Source organism: Saimiri boliviensis, chromosome 2 (genome assembly GCF_048565385.1).
Source record: "Saimiri boliviensis isolate mSaiBol1 chromosome 2, mSaiBol1.pri, whole genome shotgun sequence".
NCBI lineage: Eukaryota > Metazoa > Chordata > Mammalia > Primates > Cebidae > Saimiri > Saimiri boliviensis.
Window position 1 is genome coordinate 77,863,920 of NC_133450.1, and position 19,585 is coordinate 77,883,504.

The 19,585-nt window shown below is 40.9% G+C and overlaps 1 protein-coding gene and 1 long non-coding RNA gene across 3 annotated transcripts in view; one reads left to right on the plus strand and one right to left on the minus strand.

The window, feature by feature from the left end:
- The window catches only part of FBN1 (fibrillin 1), a 239,620-nt gene that overhangs the window by 205,740 nt on the left and 14,295 nt on the right, over nt 1-19,585 (plus strand). Inside the window, exons 51-60 of one of the 2 annotated variants that reach the window (XM_074393650.1) lie at nt 3,924-4,073; nt 4,450-4,515; nt 4,761-4,877; nt 6,958-7,077; nt 8,663-8,785; nt 10,819-10,950; nt 13,659-13,784; nt 14,357-14,563; nt 16,490-16,615; nt 16,847-16,969. In XM_074393650.1, coding sequence (XP_074249751.1) covers nt 3,924-4,073; nt 4,450-4,515; nt 4,761-4,877; nt 6,958-7,077; nt 8,663-8,785; nt 10,819-10,950; nt 13,659-13,784; nt 14,357-14,563; nt 16,490-16,615; nt 16,847-16,969 — 1,290 coding nt within the window. Of the gene's footprint in view, nt 1-3,923; nt 4,074-4,449; nt 4,516-4,760; nt 4,878-6,957; nt 7,078-8,662; nt 8,786-10,818; nt 10,951-13,658; nt 13,785-14,186; nt 14,249-14,356; nt 14,564-16,489; nt 16,616-16,846; nt 16,970-19,585 lie in introns of those variants that run through there. The other variant, XM_074393651.1, reaches the window with a different exon arrangement.
- On the minus strand, nt 549-19,158 carry LOC141583602 (uncharacterized). The gene is made up of 3 exons (XR_012516267.1): nt 18,693-19,158; nt 15,793-15,941; nt 549-1,083 (listed from the first exon to the last, which is right to left on the minus strand). It is a non-coding gene; the product is annotated as an uncharacterized LOC141583602 (long non-coding RNA).

Sequence of the window (19,585 nt, forward strand, 5' to 3'; positions counted from 1 at the left end):
TGTACTGACACTTAAACCTCTCTCTCCCACTGAGAACACAAATGCTGATAGGCCCATCAGTGACAAAGCACCTTGAGCCACTGAAACAGCAAAGCCTGGGGGAAGCTGAGCTACATATCCCCTACCTCTGAAGAGATAAGCTGAAAAATATGGGTTCAAACTTAGACTTGAGACTGAAAAACTGCAAATTAACCCATCTGCTTCTAGGATGTGGTACCCATCCCTTATATCACAAATTCTCCAAGAAAACAAAAATAAATTTAAACTGACTAGGATTCTTGCTGGGCCATGGTCCATTTTTAGGAATAATACTTGTCAACTGTTTCAGTAAAGATTTTCAAGGGTTTGTCAGCTGACTTTCCCAATTCAAACAGAAATGAAAAGGATCCTGAGCTTCAGCATAACACAGCGTGTGCTTACGTCAGCAAACTGTTTAGACTTTTCTAAACAGTGCAATTGTGTATGGTTGTCTACATACACAAGCGATTTTCATGAATTCTAGTGGAGGGAGATGAAACAAACACATGTATTTCTCTTTTTTTCACCTGTATCTTCTGTTGTTTGGTTGTTACTGTTGTTTTGGTGTTGAGTTGGGGTTTTCTGGTTGTGGTTTTTTTTTTTTTTCATGGTTTTTTGTTTTTGCTTTCACATTACCAAATATGGAAGAGGCACTTGGTATCATTTAAGATTCCAAATATTGGGTTTAGGGTCCCAGCCCTGCCATATGTAGCCTAGGGCAAGGTATTTAATCTTTTGGAAGCTCAATTTCCTCATTTTAAGCAATATCTGCCCAACCAGTCTTACTGAATATGTGAGAAAGCTTTGCTAGTTTCTGAGTCCTTTGTAGACTCTTGTTGTTATTCTAATGGTCTGAGTAACTTTTTACTTTTCGACTAATTATTTTGGAAGTAAGAAGGAGAGCAGGTTGGGAATTCTCCAGTTGATTTCAGGTTGTTGGTAGTTGTCAGTGGTCTGCGTGGATTTCAGGGTGCTGCTTCATTCGAACAAATATTCTGTGTGGTTCAGACCAGCCGGATAAATTCTAACTCTTACTCCCTTGTTTTTGTGTGCCTTTGGCTCGGCCTGAAATTGGAAAGAAAGCAGTGAGAAACCAGGTGTGAATCTGCCGATGTGGCAGGCCAGAGGAAACTCCTAGGCTATTAATTCAATTTGCACTGGCCCATCACAGAGCAAGCTAGCACTGCAGGAAGAATCAGCCCAGCTGTGAGCAGCCCAGCCACATGCTCAGCTCCAGGAGGCAGAGCCAGAACTGAGGAATGCAAGCAGGGAAAGTGACTTTTGTAGCTCTGATGAAATTTCGAGGTCATTAAGGGCTATTTGCGGATGGACTGGTAAACAGGCATCCCAGCGAGCCCTCGTTAAAATATGTGGGCGAGTACAGCTCTCTTTCCCAACGTGAGGCTCCTTTGATTAATAAACCAATCTAGAGAGTCACCACAAGCTAAAGTAAACCTCTTACAGAGCACAGATTTTGCTAGAGCCAGGTCATTGAGAGCTGCGTTTTTCTTTTAAGATGACAAATTAGGAGTCAGACTTCTATCACCCATGAACTGAGAAAATTCCACAGAACTATGGATAATGTTTTTTTTTTTTTTTTTTTTTTTTTTTTTTTTTTTTTTTTTTTTTGAGACGGAGTTTCGCTCTTGTTACCCAGGCTGGAGTGCAATGGCGCGATCTCGGCTCACTGCAACCTCCGCCTCCTGGGTTCAGGCAATTCTCCTGCCTCAGCCTCCTGAGTAGCTGGGATTACAGGCACACGCCACCATGCCCAGCTGATTTTTTGTATTTTTAGTAGAGACAGGGTTTCACCATGTCGACCAGGATGGTCTCGAACTCTCGACCTCGTGATCCACCCGCCTCGGCCTCCCAAAGTGCTGGGATTACAGGCTTGAGCCACCGCGCCCGGCGGATAATGTTTTTTAAAAAATGAATGTCATGGGAGTCTGGTGGACAGATCCTGCCACTAAAGTTCACAGGTGTAATTGAGCCACTCCCACTTGAAAAGTTCAGTGAAGGGAATTTGCCGCTTAGGCTGACTCAAAACTTCATGCGTTTGAGTCTCTGTCTAATGCCAAGATTTCTTCTTTCAGGGTGGAGTGGAGTGGTGTAGGGGAGATAGAACTGGGGTCTGGGATGAGGTCAGCGATTAAAGGAAAAGAGAATGAGAATTTTAACACACCAATATTAGAATATACATATTTAAAGAAACACTACAAACGGAAAGACAAAGCAGAGACTTAAGTTTTCATATATGTGTTGAGACGTTTTTGTGAGTAGTCACTGAATTATATCTTAAGGTAGTCGGAGGCATAAATAATAAAAAGACCGATAAATACAAAACATTATATGTGACAAAGAACTTGAAGAATAAAAGAGATCCAAAGGTGTTCTCCAAGGAATGAGAATTTGTTCCATCTTGAAGTTTCTCAGCAAAGCAAATATTTGGGTGGCAGAGATGCTGCAGGACAAGAACTGACTTTTATTGCTTTTGATCTTCAGAAGGATAATCATTGAAAGGTGCTTGCCAAGTCTTAGCCACAACAGATGGGGATGTGGAATAGAAATAGGAGAGATTATTTGGATGAGTTGGTAGCCATGAAAGACTGAGCAACTTCACTGGGGAGGCTACCTGAACTTGATTAACTAATATGATTGATTAATGATTGATTGATTGATTGATTTAAAACTTTAGTTCATGCAAACCTTTTCTTTATCATCTCTGGCACTCTGTTATTCCTACATTGTCGTCTTTGTCATGAAATAAAATTGTTTTGACAGAAGTGCTTAGGTGGTTATGATAGTATGCTTTCTAGGGTGAAAAACAGTGATGGAAGTGAGTGAAAAAGACAGAGGTGGTCAGATATAAAGAAAGAAGAATAGTACAATATGGGTTTGAAAGCATTTCTTTTGAATCTGAAGATTGTGGCCTCTGTGTAATGAGAGGAGTTTTGCGAGGCTTTGAGAAGTCAAGTTTGAGGAAAAACATATTCCATACCTCTGGATGAGCTCACTCTCATTTAGAGTCACCCAGTTTGTTCTGTAAGAAATGGAAAAGCCCGCTTCCAAAATTGTGTCAAGCAGTGTTGGAGAATTTTGTAGGCAGTAGATCCTATCTTTTTTTGGGGGGAGTCATCAAGCAATAATCAATATTGAAATAGATTCTTTCAAAGACAGACTTCTCCCACCCATCCACAGCCCTGCCCTCCTCTTTCTCTGTGTTGAGCTAAAAAAGCTTCTTTTAAAAATTTAACATTGACACAGCTCTGTGTATGTATGTGTGTTTGTGTGTGTAAAATCTGCAAAAAGTCCCACTTGGATTTTGTAGCCAGCATCTCTAAAAGTATCTGCTTCAGTGACCAACCCTTGTGTTGTATATTTGCCCATCTACAAAGTTGCCACTTCTGTATTTGCTCTGTGCCTGTGATCTGGGATTTTATTTTGGTTCCAGAGTTTAGGGGACACAGAATAAACAACAAAGTGTGATATCACAGTACATATTATAACTAAGAGTGTTCTCTTACCCTAGTGTGCTCACTAAGCATGATCTTGCAAACAGAGCTCTCAATGAAGGAATCTTTCAAATGATTCCATCTGTGGATTTTCCAATCCTGAAGTCACTGACAGGTGTCAGTTTTGAAAACTGCCAGTTTGGGATTTTATTGGATTCAAAGCAGGTAACTTTGAAATAGTGACTAAAATGAGTAACACATTTAAGGTTATGGGGTTGTTCATCAGATCTCACTATACAAAAGATGCCCATTAATTTAACAATCTCAGCTCAGTTGCTATTATAATCACATAAGGAGAACACATATAATATAGTGGGTTGTTCTTTATTCATTATCGTACAATAAAGACTCAGTAGGAAAGCAATTGAAGGTTGTCATAAATTTATGCTGCAGATTTGCGAATGAGCTACTGTTACGCAAAGTTTGAAGGAGGAAAGTGTTCATCACCCAAATCCAGAAATCACTCCAAGCAGGAATGCTGCTGTGCATTGAAGGGAGAAGGCTGGGGAGACCCCTGCGAACTGTGCCCCACTGAACCTGATGGTATGTCTGTCATCTGCATTTCTCTTTGGGCCATCCAAAGTGCAGACTGGCCACGCTATAAGTAAGATAGTAGGCCTTAAAGACAGTAAGACCGTTTAATTTAATTGTAAGTCTAATTAGAATGTTCATTAAAATTATTTTATCTCAGGAGCTCGGTAGTAATTTTCTTTTTAATTAAGTCATGAATCATCGAAGCCCAAGGAGTAGGCACAACATCTTAGGGAGTCTTGTTAACTTCCTCTGTTTTCTGGGCTTGTATTGTCCGTCGTTTATCAGTATGCACAGCATGTGGCAATTTGGCTGCCTCAAAATGCTTACGGAGAAGCTGGTAATGAATTGCTATTGTTGTATCTATTAATGAGTGTCTCCACCACAGAGGCCTTCCGCCAGATCTGTCCTTATGGAAGTGGGATCATCGTGGGACCTGATGATTCAGCAGTTGGTCAGTTGCCTGTGCTGGATTCTCAGCATTTCTCAGTATTCTCAATCAGCTTCTTCTTCAGTTATTCTTATTTCTCTCCATCTATCTTGGAAAATGAAGTGTTACTGTTTTATCACTTGATTATATATTAATATTATTGCATTATAATAGTAGATATTCTATTGATTAAACACTGAAATGATCATAGTTTATCTTTGTGTTTCCAAAATACCTTGTTATTCACTATTTTTTTTTTCTTGCTTAAGATATGGATGAATGCAAAGAACCCGATGTCTGTAAACATGGACAGTGCATCAATACAGATGGCTCCTATCGCTGCGAATGTCCCTTTGGTTATATTCTAGCAGGGAATGAATGTGTGGGTGAGTAATAAGTTCTCTTCCATTGGAATTTTACAAATTAGAAATTAAGCTATACAGCATTCACTGTGTAGCCATGAATATAGGTACCAAGATGGCACTGAAGTAAGTTTTATCCATCCACTGATGTATCATTCATTTAAAATACTAGTGAGCCACCATCAGGAGCCAGGCACTGTGCAGGCTCTGGAGCTGCAGCACTGAACCAAGAAGACAAGTTCCTTCCTTGCATGGGCCTTACAGTTTAATGGGGAAGGCAGACACTTGACATGTCATAAGAAATAGAAAAGACATCATAATGAAAGTCTTGGTGAAAATTTTAAAAAAATTGTTAATGGTCATAGTCTCATTCCATTACTAAATAAGAATTTTATCTGGATTCTTTACATTTAGTAACATGAAAGTTATATCCCCAGTATACAGTCTTCTTGTAACTGTTTTTAAAATGTCAAATAATGGCTCCAATAGCTGGCCTTTGACCCTTAATCAACACTAACTTAAGTTAAATCCAAGTATGATATTTAGTTATGTAAGAACAGCAAAGCAATTCAGTATAACCTAATTAATACTAGCACAAATGCTGAGAATGTGTCTGTGTGAGTTAGGAAGTACTCTTTCCATACAAGAAATCAGGTCATGAAGATTTCAGCTCCAGTTCTGGCTGTGGGAGTTTAAGCAAGATTTTTAGCTTTTTTAGGCCTTAGAGAGTAATTTGCAGGTAAAATAACATTTCTAATTACCTTTGTAGCTCTAAAGATCAGTGATACTGGGATTTTTTATTACCTTGAAAGAGAAATAATATTCTTGATAGTGCATTGTGATTTAATATGACAGTAAAGCAAAAGCAAATTTTCAATGTTTTCTTCTTGGACTCTTCAGTTCATGCTAATATGTGCATACGAAATAAGCCTCTTCACCTAGGAGCGCCCACCTTAGGCTCTTGCCTCCCCTTTTGACTTAAGAACCTCAGCAGAAGATACAACCCTTGACAAGAGCCACTACTCTTCTGTGCCTTAGATAGCTCAAATGTCAATGTTATTTCTCAAAATTATTTCTTTGCCAAGGGGTGATATTCTCCCCAAAGGATGTGTCAGAATAAGAACAGTGAGTATTGTAAGTGGATGGGTTAGAAGGCGTGTGTGTCTGTGTCTGTCTGTCTTTGGTAAGACTTGTTCTCTCTGCTTGTGTTTTAGAGTGATCATAACCTAAATATACATTTTCTAGACATTCCTCTGCCTAATTTAAACCATCTGGGTTCAAGAGAATCAACAAAATCTACTTGAATCTTGATTTTATTCAATGTATTAATTTTACTTAACCTCTGGTCTTTTGTTTAAGTTTAGTCTCTTATTTTATATCTGGCAAAAATCCATCATGTTTAAGGCTTCTTGGGGAGTGATGTAATGTAAGGCCAAACTGGAGATGTATTTCTAGTTTTAAACAAGCTGAAACTTTTGATGGGTTGTAGGAGGCTTTTTTTTTTTAACCCTTAGAGCATCTGCTCCAAGTAGAAGATTTAGCTTATAATGTGGGAGACTGGGGAAACCCGGGGAGAAGAGCACTGTAAGGGCTAGATGTCCAGGCACCTCCATCCTCACTGTCATTGTCACTGAGCAAGCCAAATTTCAAGGCTGTAAATCTGAGATAATAAGACATGCACACCCCTTTGTTGCAAGAACAGAATGAAAATTAAACATTATATACATTAAGCTGGGCATAGTGGCTCATACCTGTAATCCCAGCACTTTGGGAGGCTGAGGTGGGTGGATTGCTTGAAGTCAGGAGTTTGAGACCAGCCTGGCCAACATGGCAAAACCCCATGTCTATTAAAAATAACAAAAATTACCTGGACGTGGTGGTGTGCACTTCTAATTCCATCTACTCAGGAGGCTGAGGCATGAGAATTGCTTGAACCTGAGAGGCAGGGGTTACAGTGAGCCAAGATCATGCCTCTCCACTCCATCCTGGATGATGGTGGTGAGACTCTGTCTCAAAAAAAAAAAATTACAGTTCAAAATACTCTGATAGGATGAAAGGTATTATCTCAGTTCATGGTGTTTTGGACGTACTTGGTTGCTTACAGATACTGATGAATGTTCCGTGGGCAATCCTTGTGGAAATGGAACCTGCAAGAATGTGATTGGAGGTTTCGAATGCACCTGTGAGGAGGGATTTGAGCCGGGCCCAATGATGACATGTGAAGGTACGTCTCTTAAACGAGAACAGTTGATTACATGTACTGATCATGGGAACAGTTAGTTGATTACAAGTCTTAATATTAAATACTACTGAGGGTGTATGTAATAAAGATCATCTAGGCCTGATGGGCCATTTGATCATTCTTCTTTTGTGGCCTCTTCTCTGCAGGGAAAGGGAGATATACAAGAAAGATGTGGCTGTGTGTTCATGGCGCATGCATCTACACTGTATCTCAGAGAGTTCTTGTTGGTGTCTCCCTGCTAGTTATATTTAGATGCCCCTGTGTTGTTTACTACCTTCTTTCTTATTCTCACTTTCCTCTTCTGTTTGTCTCTCATGCTCCCTTTTTCTTTTTTTCTCTTCTGTTTCTAGAAGCACTGCACACTGAGATAAGCACCAACATCCTGTGGCCATCTGGAGGCAGTCACAGCAAAAGCGGGTGCCTATACTATATAAGCATCTGAAAAGTGTCCATCCGTAAGCCTGGTAGAATGTATAGGAAGAAGAAAAGGGGAGGAAGTGTCTAGAGCAGTGGCTCTCAAACGGTGGTTCCCAAGAGCAGCTGTATCGGCATCACCTGGGAACTTACTAGAAATGGACATTTTCAGGTCTCATCCAAGACCTCCTAAATCAGAAACTCGGAGAGTAGGGTGGGGCTCAGCAGCCTTCTAGGTGATCTGATATACTCTCAAGTAGGGATTCACTGGCCTAAGGAAAGAATGAAGGAGAAGTAAAGGCAGAGAATAAAGTTGGTGCAAAGAGTTCTTCCGCAGATATGACCCATCCATGCCCATTGTCAGAGCTGTGGTAAATCTGTAAATGTTGTGACTAAGTCATGATCTGGGCTCTCACTCATGTTCTCAGTCAGCACTGGGCTTCGGGAGCAACATGATAGTTGAGATGGTCTATTTTAACCCTGCTTTTCCAAAACACATTCTGATGGTTCCAAACTCCGCATTCCACAGAAATAACTTTTTTTTTTTTTCCATTAACGGTAAACTCATTCTCATCTATTTAAGGTTTCAACATGGACATCTGTGTAAACCAAGTGTCTCCGTCAGTATAAAATGATCTGTAACACTATTTGCTTGGGCAGAAGAACTGCTGTTATTTCACAGGAGCCTCTTTGTTTCGGGGGAGAGAGGTGGTGTAAAAATATTGGAGGAGTTGGTTTCTGTTCTGCCCACAGTTGTTTTGGCGGAATGGGAGAAAACGGATTCCCGTGACATATCACTGTAGGGAGTGGCAAATGGTCAACCTGAGCTTTCCAAGCCAGAATTTCAGAAAAGTCCCTCATATGTAGAGTGGCCTGTAGTTTCCCATCCACTTAAATAATCATTAATAATTATACCAGGATAAGAAACATAAACTAGGACTGTGCTTGGAGAACCAGGGTGGATGGTCACTCTACTTATACAACTATGAAATAATCAACCCTTTTGTAATTGCCTGGAAATAGACCTCTTTATGCATCCACATTTATGACAATGAAGCATTGCAACTGTTGATGAAAGTTTGAGTTTTAGTTCAATTGATAGGTTTCCTTTTGTTCCTGTCCATGATCCCTTATTTTCTTTCTTCTGTTGCAGATATAAATGAATGTGCCCAGAATCCTCTGCTCTGTGCCTTCCGATGTGTGAACACTTACGGATCATATGAATGCAAATGTCCTGTGGGATATGTTCTCAGAGAAGACCGTAGGATGTGCAAAGGTGAGTCATCGTGTTCAAGGTCATCTAAGCCAGGAAACTCAAACTGTGAGGGGAGATGTCCCTCAGAGCTTCCGTTAGTAGGGGAGGGCTGGGAATTGGGGAATATAAATAGTCCATGGGACAATATGGGGGTCGTCACTGCCATGTTTTCCCCTAAATCGTAGCTGGAAGCATCATCAAGCCAAGCTGACTGCACTGCAGATCCTTTATTAGGTCTCACTGTGCATTGCATACTCACAACATGCTGGTGTTTCTGCAGGATGTGGGAATATAAAGAAAAAGACATTGCCCCACATTCAAAAAACCCAATATGAAGAAACAGATAGATACAAATAAGGTATCATAATACAGTGTGATAAATGCTATGGTGGTTTTACACACACACACACACACACACACACACACACACACACACTGCTCTGAGAACACCAAAGGATAGTCTAAGAATGAGGTAACACATGAAATCTACTTTAGCTAAACCATCTCCATTAAAAATATCTCCTGAACACCTGCAATTTCCTAAGCACTGATCTAGGCTCTATTTAACAAACTTCAGTAATCATAGAGTTTGCCCTTGAAGAGCTCTGATTTGCTCCTCTCAAGGTCTTAAATGAACAAACACCTGTTCTCTCAAGATGATGTAAATACAATTTTGCTTAATGGTGAGGAGATTTCTTAATGAAAGGTCCTAATCATATGCAGAATAAAATTTCAAATTTCTCACCTCAGACTATGTAAAAGGGAAAGAAAGAAATGCAATGGGACAGAAAGTAAAGACTGAGGAAAGTCCAACCAAATCCAGAAAAGGAAATGGAGGGAAGAACCAGTAGAGAATAAGATATCTGCAGATGTTTGGCTTTTTATTAAAAGTATAAAAACCAAAGCTTTTATTACGTAATAGTCATTCTACTATGGTATCCTATTAACATTATCATATAAAAATCATATTGGCCAGGCGTGGTAGCGCACACCTATAATCCCAGCAGTTTGGGAGGCCAAGGTTGGTGGATTACCTGAGGTCAAGTGTTCGAGACCAGCCTGGCCAACATGGTGAAACCCTGTCTCTACTAAAAATACAAAAATTAGTTGGGCATGATGGCGCATTCTTGTAATCCCAGTTACTCAGGAGGCTGAGGCAGGAGAATAGTTTGAATGCAGGAGGCGGAGGTTGTAGTGAGTCACGATGGTGCCAATACACTCCTGCCTGGATGATGGAGTAAGACTTCATCTCAAAAAATAATACTATATTGTGTTATTATAATTATTGCATACTGTAAGCTTTGATTTGTTACTCTATTATATGATTGTAGTAGTTATAATTATTGCATTATATATTGTGATTATGATGCTGCTATAATTGTTATATTAAGATATATCCATTATATTATAATTACATGAGGCTCTTTAGTTAAATTAGTCAAAAAGAATTAGAAATTATGCTTCAACAAAGGAGTATAAAAAGTAAAGAAAGGGACGGGCAGACATGGTGGGTCATATCTGTAATCCCAGCACTTTGGGAGGACGAGGTGAGTGGAACACTTGAGGCCAGGAGTTTGAGACGAGCCTGGAAAATATGGTGAAACCCTGTCTCTACTGAAAATACAGAAAAAAAAAATTAGCCAGGCTTGGTGGTATATGCCTGTAATCTCAGATACTGGGGACACTGAGGTATGAGCATCACTTGAATCCGGGAGGCAGAGGTTGAAGTGAGCCAGGATTGGCCACTGCACTTCTGCCTGGGCAACAGAGAGAGACTCCATCTCAAAAATAAATCAAAATTAAAAGAAGAGAAAAGGCATGATTAAATCCGTGCTTCTTGAAGAGGTTGTCAATTGATTAGGGAGCAATTTCTTCAAGTTCAAAAGCAGTTAGAAGATTCCATTCTTTAGAGATCATACTCAACACAGCAGAAGGAAATACAGCCAATACTGAAATATATGAAAACTGGTTACTTACTAATATTTTGTGTTTAAAAGTCAGGCAGATAGATGCATTTTTTTTTTGACAAATTTGTAATTGTACATTTTTTACAGACGAGGATGAGTGTGAGGAGGGAAAACATGACTGCACTGAAAAACAAATGGAATGCAAGAACCTCATTGGCACATACATGTGCATCTGTGGACCTGGGTATCAGCGGAGACCTGATGGGGAAGGCTGTGTAGGTAAGAGGATCCCTGTGGAAGGAGCTTTGAGTGTGCCAGAAGTGATGGTGGGCAGAAGGAACCTGGGCTCTGAGTTCTTGTGACACTGTGATACTTGTGACACCTCATGTCAAGACTCTCCACAGCAGTGTCCTTGCCTCTTGATCATTTGTGAATTCCAGGAGCCCAGTCATTCTCCCTCTCAACTGGCCTTTCTCTCTGCTTTCTTGACCCGTTTGCTGCCAGGATTTGAACTGCATGCCTTCTCTCTCTTCGCCTTCTTTACTTTCCATAATTGTTGTTAATTGGGGGGTCAATTCTCTCCATCACATTGGAATGCCTCCCTGTTGATTTAACTTTGCTACCAGGACCCTGACATTGAGTATACATTGAGTATAAATGTCAGGGTCCTGGTAGCAAATAATCCTGGTTCATACCTCTAAACCATGATTATCTCAAAACCACTGGGATCTACCTCCAGAAAATCTGGTCAGTAGCATCCAGGCACTGGTATTTTTTTTAAAGCTCTCAGCTGAGTCTAATGTGCATCCAATATTGAGAACTTCAGCTGTAGACCAGGAGTTGGCAACTACTAGAGCCTACAGGCCAGTTCCAGCCTGCCAGCCCACTGAATTTTTTTTATAAATAAAGTTTTATTAAACATAGATATAACCATTAGTTTGCATATTGTCCATGGCTGCTTTCATGCCACAGTGGCAGAACCAAGTAGTTCCAACAGAGATCATATGATCATATGTCTGCTTAGACAGTAATTACAGGAGAAAATTAAGATATTCTCACATGCATTCTCTTTCCTTTTAAAAATAAGTGGTGTTATAAAGATGCATTTTATGTTGTCAGTGAAGAAGATTAAGAAACCCATTGCGGCTGGGCACGGTGGCTCAAGCCTGTAATCCCAGCACTTTGGGAGGCTGAGGCGGGTGGATCACGAGGTCAAGAGATTGAGACCGTCCTGGTCAACATAGTGAAACACCGTCTCTACTAAAAAAAATACAAAAAATTAGCTGGTCATGGTGGCACATGCCTGTAATCCCAGCTACTCAGGAGGCTGAGGCAGGAGAATTGCCTAAACCCAGGAGGCGGAGGTTGCCGTGAGCCGAGATCGTGCCATTGCACTCCAGCCTGGGTAACAAGAGCGAAACTCCGTCTAAAAAAAAAAAAGAATCCCATTGCCCTTTCACTCTGTACAATGCAGATTGAAGAAATAATTAAAGACTCTAAAAGCGCAGAGAAAGAAAATACGTAGATTATCACGCACTGGATCCTCCTGGCTCAGTGATTCTCAACCTCAGCTTTGGAAAGCTTTGGAAACACTTGGGAAGCTCCAGTCCAACCTCAGATATTCTGATTGAATTGGTCTGTGGCTGGCTTGGACATTGGGGTTTTGAACCTGTTTTACATTGTTCTGATGTCACCTTCCAACTTTCTGCCTCTCCTAGTAAGAGCTCCAGCTCAGGGACCCTGAACTATTCTCCAAAGATGGGAAGCACTTAGCAAATTATTTACGATCTCTCTAAATAACCATCAGATAATTCTAACAATCTGTACATATTTTAATGTTTTTTTAAACCTGCAAAACTGAATCGTGGTTTATGATTTAATATTATTGAAATACTACAATCAACACAACTTATATTGACTCTGGATTAATGTAGACAAACCCCCAGATCAGCATTAACCATTACATACATGATTCTAATGTGTATTAAAATATTTCTTTCATATGCTGATATTCACATTTTTCCCTCCTTCACTGGAAATAACCCTTTGGGGGACCTAATATGAAAAGATTTAATTTTTACTAAGTGAAAAATGTAATTGTGCATAAAATGCTACCATCTATGTTTAAGCATATAAAATGCTATCAGTTATGCTTTTAAAAGAGCAGAAGTGCACACACACACATGCATTACGTATGTGCTTGCTTTTATATGCATAATCCATCTCTGGAATGATACATTAGAAATTGGCCTCAGCGGCCGGGCGCGGTGGCTCAAGCCTGTAATCCCAGCACTTTGGGTGGCCGAGACGGGTGGATCACGAGGTCAGGAGATCGAGACCATTCTGGTCAACATGGTGAAACCCCGTCTCTACTAAAAATACTAAAAATTAGCTGGGCATGGTGGCGTGTGCCTGTAATCCCAGCTACTCGGGAGGCTGAGGCAGGAGAATTGCCTGAACCCAGGAGGCGGAGGTTGCGTTGAGCCGAGATCGCGCCATTGCACTCCAGCCTGGGCAACAAGAGCGAAACTCCGTCTCAAAAAAAAAAAAAAAAAAAAGAAAAAGAAATTGGCCTCAGCACGGGTTGCTTTTCAGAAGGGAAGTTTGGTGTCTGGGAAGTAGGGAACAAAGCGGGTAAGGTTTTGCTGAATCCCCTTTCGTCCCTTTTTCATTTTGAACCACGTGAAGAGATAAGCTATTTACAAACTATATAGGAAAGAAGGAAGAGAATCTATTCTTCTCTGAAAGATTCAGATAACTCTTTGTTTTCAGTCCTTCAGTGAAAGCAAACAGTTATGAATGAATGAAGTCCCCTTTATACCTTTTAAATTTTGAGCCATGTGAACAGATCAGTGATTCAAAAACTAAGAAGGAAGGATGACAGAGAGGGAAGGAGGGAACAAAGGGAGGGAGGAGGAAGGAACTCCATCCTCTGTAAAATAGTCAATGACTCTGCTTGGTTTTGGTCCTCCCACAAAATCAAACAGATGAGAATGAATGTCAGACGAAGCCAGGGATCTGTGAGAACGGGCGCTGTCTTAACACCCGTGGAAGCTACACCTGTGAGTGTAATGATGGGTTCACCGCCAGCCCCAACCAGGACGAGTGCCTTGGTGAGTACAGTCAGCAGCGCGCTTTCCTAACCTCTGCCTCCACACTAGGATGCTGGAAACCCAGACCTCTTATTTGAAATACAAGAAAATGTCAAAATCTGAGGAAGGATGAAAAATGTTCATATTTTGGAGATGCCGTAGTGACTGTGATTGTCCATTGGGCTTAGCACCACCCTGCAGCTAAATTCTTCCTTTGCTAATTGGATCCTGAATCACTTGTTTGGAATTTCTTGGCTGGCTTTGAAGCCCTTGGTGATCGCAATCCATTTCCATATGTTTCTCTGCCCCTCTCTCTGTAAGCATGGCTATTCCCCTGTATTTCCGGGAGCAGAGAGAGTTATAAGCTTGTCTAGGCCAATGTCTTTCTGCCTACTTACTGAATGTCTTCTTTGTTTTCCTCAGACGTCATCCTTTCTCTTTCACTGCTGTCTCCAGCTTTCCCCTCTTGCTCCTTCTCACCCAGGGTAAAGTGTTACATCCTTTTTGGTTTTTATATCTGACGAAATTTTTAATACCTTGTTTTGCTCTTAAAATTTCCTAACATCCCCTTTGCCATATAATGTCCCTTCCAGACAATCGGGAAGGGTACTGCTTCACAGAGGTGCTACAAAACATGTGTCAGATCGGCTCCAGCAACAGGAATCCCGTCACCAAATCTGAATGCTGCTGTGATGGAGGGAGAGGCTGGGGTCCCCACTGTGAGATCTGCCCTTTCCAGGGGACAGTGGCTTTCAAGAAACTTTGTCCCCATGGCCGAGGATTCATGACCAATGGAGCAGGTACTTCATTATGGTACAAAAACACTTGCAGGGAATCTGTGTGTGTGTGTGTGTGTGTGTGTGAAAAACGGATGAAAATACAGAATCTGCAGTATGTGCCTAGGTTGAGTTGCACAGCTGAGCCCAACAAAAATTCTTCAGTATGGAGTTTTAGACATTTGAGGCCATGCTGCCAAAGTGCCCTCGGTCTACTTGATTAACCTGTGTGTGCCTAGGACCCAGGGAGTCTTCAACTTCTTAAACAGAAGTTATAGTAAAGTCAATTGGTTACTATAATTTTTTAGATGAACTTTGAAATAAGTGATCATTAAATGCCCAAACCAGTCTACCAAGATGTAGAACTTCTAAAAGTGGCCCAGCGTGAAGGAAGTATAAACCATGCTGATATCTTGGCAATTAAACACAATTGCATCTGGAAAAGCACAAGCTACTGAACTAGAGAAGGATGAAGAGAGTGTCAAACTGTCTGAGGCAACTCGAGAGATTTCTAGGCCTGACACTAATGTGATTCTGATGTTTATCAACAGTAACTATAACTGGTTTTTAGTTCATAAAAGGACTGAGTTTGAGAGAGCTTTTTTGAGCTCCTTGGGAGGGAATTGGAACTGTAGGGGAAGAAGGAGGTTACGAGGATTTCTGTTTACATTGGAAAGATGTGACTGAAGGCAGAATAATGGAATTGGATGTGATTTTTTAAAAAAACATATCTAGAAAGCTAGAAAGATAAGATGGAGGGACCAAAAGCAATTTGTGATTCTTTAGAGGCTGTTAACGATCAGATGGTTGAAAAGCTCATTTCTGGAGACCAGTAAGAAGTGCTGAATTGTACTTCAGAGTAGAGTTGTAAAGGTCAGATACACCCAGCTGTTGGTATAAAATGGTGATTTGGCAGTCAAGGGTGGATAACCCATGTGGAAACTGCTTGTACTGGCACTTTGCCAAGCAGTAAGGAGGTAGATGGGTCAAGATGCGGAGAACAGTGGCTTTAATGCTCAACAGTACATATGACCCAATCTTTGTCTCTGTGGTAGAGCCATGAGTAAGGGTCTCCCTTCCTTCGCAGGCGGCAAAAGCCCAGCACTGTCATCTACCCCAGAGCCCTGATTGGTTTTCCCCCTCACCAGAAGACAGAAGTTCATCTCATTTCCCCAGTATTAGGTCATTTGAACTTTTTCAGGATTAACTCCAAACACAACAAAAATAATGTAAAAAAACAAAACAAAACTCACTTCTTATTTTGAGCATGCACTATTGTGGGGGAAAGGGAGTCTCCTCCTCCGAAGGATGTGCTTCTGGGATTCATTTATGAGGTATCAGCAGGAGGCAAGCTTGATGGCATGTGATGACACACAAAGCCAAGTATGTCGAGACGGGCTCCCTGTTTTGTGGACCCAGAAGAGAAAACAAGATACATTTAGAAGACCAATTGTTGTTTTTAAAGATTTTCTGTAGCTGAGTTATTTTATCAATTACAGTCTAAGGAAGTTATTTGTTTGCCTTTCTATATAGCTACCATTACATATCAAATTTATGCTGTCATCCCACTGGTTTAATTTCTTAGGCCCCTAAGATAGTAACCCAATGTATTAGTATTTACACTGAAGTGACCCCCTACAAATTAATGTTGTCAGTTTTATGATGTATTTATCTTATATATTTATCTTATTTATATATTTATTTATATATTTATCTCTTATATTTATCTTATATATATTTTTATATTATATATATTTTATGTTTTATATTTTATATATTATATATATTTTATATTTATATATTTATATATCCTAGATAAATATAAGATAAATATATAAATATCTTATTTATATATCTTATTTTATATATATATCTTATGTATCTTATTTATATATCTTATTTTATATATCTTATTTATATATTTATCTTATTATATTTTTTATATTACAGATATCGATGAATGCAAGGTTATCCATGATGTTTGCCGGAATGGGGAATGTGTCAATGACAGAGGATCATATCATTGCATTTGTAAAACTGGGTACACTCCAGATATCACTGGGACTTCCTGTGTAGGTAACTGTCTATTTCTAATGGCTTATCCTCAAGTAGAAACTTTAGATTATGGAATAAAATAAAATAAAACCCCCAAGCTAAAAATCTTAAAAGTCTATGGGACTATCAAAGTCTACGCAGAGTTTACTTTTTCTTTCCCTAGAACTAAAATTCTTTGTTAGACCCTGTGGAAACTGAGCATGTAGACATTATTTTTAGATGCACGATCACACTGTATTTCTTTGATCATAGATCTGAATGAGTGCAACCAGGCTCCCAAACCCTGCAATTTTATCTGCAAAAACACAGAAGGGAGTTACCAGTGTTCATGCCCGAAGGGCTACATTCTGCAAGAGGATGGAAGGAGCTGCAAAGGTAAGGTAGAATTTACCATTGCCCCTCACCTAGCACCTGACACACGGCCGCATTCCTCTGCTTCTGTGGACTCCACAGGCAAGCCGAAAGACCTGCTCTACAGGCAGGAGGTGCTTCCCCTGGTGTTAATGCCTCCATGGGACTCACCTCCTATGCTGGAGGGAGAAAGGCCATGGAGATTGTGGAGGACCAGTGGGAGCAGCCATCCTCGCTGCATGCCCCCTGGGTATCCATGGCAGCCGTCCATGAGGGTCTCAGAGAGAGCAGGGCCAGCTCTCAAAGGCTCTGGTGGGGCAGATTCTTACTTGGTGACTTCCTCTCTGCTTTCTGGTTTTTCTATTCATTCTATACAGCCATATAGTTCAGGTTTCCAGGAAAGTCCTGCCTCAGAATAATCAGTGCCATGATCCTAGAGGACACTGTGCCTAGTTAATTAGATGCTATGTCCAGATTTTCGTTCTGCAGAAAAAGTCCACTCTTGCCTTCTAGGAGCTTCCCTGAAACATGAGTATCACACAGAATTAATAACTAGCAAAGCTCTGGGCAAAAATCCCTTCTCAACCAGAAGTTACCCTTTGCAAAATTTTTTGGTGTAAATTGACTCCTGTAAACATCTTCCTCTCCATTCCTAAGAACGATATATGTCGTGAATGGCACCGGTGAGTTATACTTAATGATAATTTGGGAAATGAGAGATTTGGAGAAGAAAAGGCAGACCAAGTGGTAGAGCAAGAGATAGCATGTCATGCCATGAAACTTTGAAGGAAATTTCTAGAAACGTACAGAAGGAAGGAAGGTATTTTTTCCTCATATAGCTTAAATTCTTCCACTTACTTGGCATGTATAACTAAAGATCAAATGAATGATGTAGCTATGTGTACCACTGAAACTGAGAAAGGCTAGACGGGTAGAGTGTGGGACCAGCACACCACCCCCAGAGATGGGTGGGATCCAGATTGGAGAAGAGGAGAGGAGAGAAGTGGAGAGCAGCGAGAAGTTGGGCTCTCGACCTCTTTCCTGTGTCTGCTGAAAAGGAGAGTTAAGAGGCAGAGGGGATGATGTCACGGGCAACTGCCGGAGGCCTTCCTGTGCAGCACGTCTAATCCTCTAGTTTTGGGAGAGGAAGTTGAGAGACCTACTTACACATTTTGACCATCATAAATGAACAGTTGATCATAGCTTTGTGGAACTTATTTTACATCTGGGGTCACTCTGAGTTCTACGCAATGTGAAGCTGTCACTCAGAGCCATAAATGTATTCATATAACTGAAGAACCAAATTCAAGGGAAAAATCTCTCTCATTGTATATATTATCTGTAACAAACAAAACAAATTTGTAGCTTTTTTTAAATAACCTCTGGGGACAGAAAATGCTCAAGTTTCTAGCAATTAAAAGGTGAAAAATGAAAATGCATCAATAACAGAGCAACATATCCACTCGCAACTTGTCCCTTTTCCTATTTTTTCTTCCACTTACTTAGTTTATATTACTAAATATCAAATGAATGGTGCAGATAAGTACACCATGGACACTGAGAAGGAAGAGACCAGAAGGGTGGCCCTGGGAGGAGTGTGGGAGCAGCACATCCCCATTGAGCGATGGGTAGGATGCAGGTTAGAGGAGAGAAGGAAGAGGAGGAAGGGCATTCTCGGAGGCAAGAACAGCCAGTGTTGCTGTTCTTCATGTGTTGTTAGAGGAAATCACTGAGTCATCTTCCTCACCTGTTGCAGATGAGCTTCGGCAAATGTGCAGTGATGCTCCAGCGAAGCTCCTTGGGCCGTATACAGGAAAAGCCAGTCCACAGGCTCTGAGAAAGCTGAACAGAGAGTACATATCAGTCAAGCTGTCAGCAGTGCAAAGAATAGGACAGGCTGCATTAAGAGAAGCTGGCACTAGGACAAGTCTGGAGAGGGTCTCTCAGTGTAGGTCCACTCCAGATGTTACTCTAGCCAGGAACTGGCCCTGTGGAATGGAAGCAGTCACTGGCAAAGCCAGCACTGGCAAAGCTAGCTCCAACACAGTTGTGCAGATGGTGGGGGTATAGTGGTTGAATTTATGATAAAATAAGGTCACTAATGTTTATTCCTGAATATGCAGCAATTGTAAAATTATTAAAATTCAGCTAGAAGCTAGACAGAATGTTTTATCTCTTGGTATTTTGAATAACATTGGAGTTGAGAATGCAGCAAGAAGTTGCGGCAGTGAGGAAAGAGGCCTGGTCAAAGCAGGAGGTTTTAGGGAGATGTGCAAAATAATGTTGGATGAACACCGGAGGCAGTTGTTTGTTTTTTGAGACAAAGTTTCACTCTGTCACACAGGCTGAAGTGCAGTGGCCCGATCTCAGCTCACTGCAGCCTCTGCCTCCCAGGTAGCTAGGATGACAGGCGTGCACCACCACACCTGGCTAATTTTTTTTTTTTTTTTTTTTTTTTTGAGACGGAGTTTTGCTCTTGTTACCCAGGCTGGAGTGCAATGGCGCGATCTTGGCTCACCGCAACCTCCGCCTCCTGGGTTCAGGCAATTCTCCTGCCTCAGCGTCCTGAGTAGCTGGGATTACAGGCACGCGCCACCATGCCCAGCTAATTTGTTGTATTTTTAGTAGAGACGGGGTTTC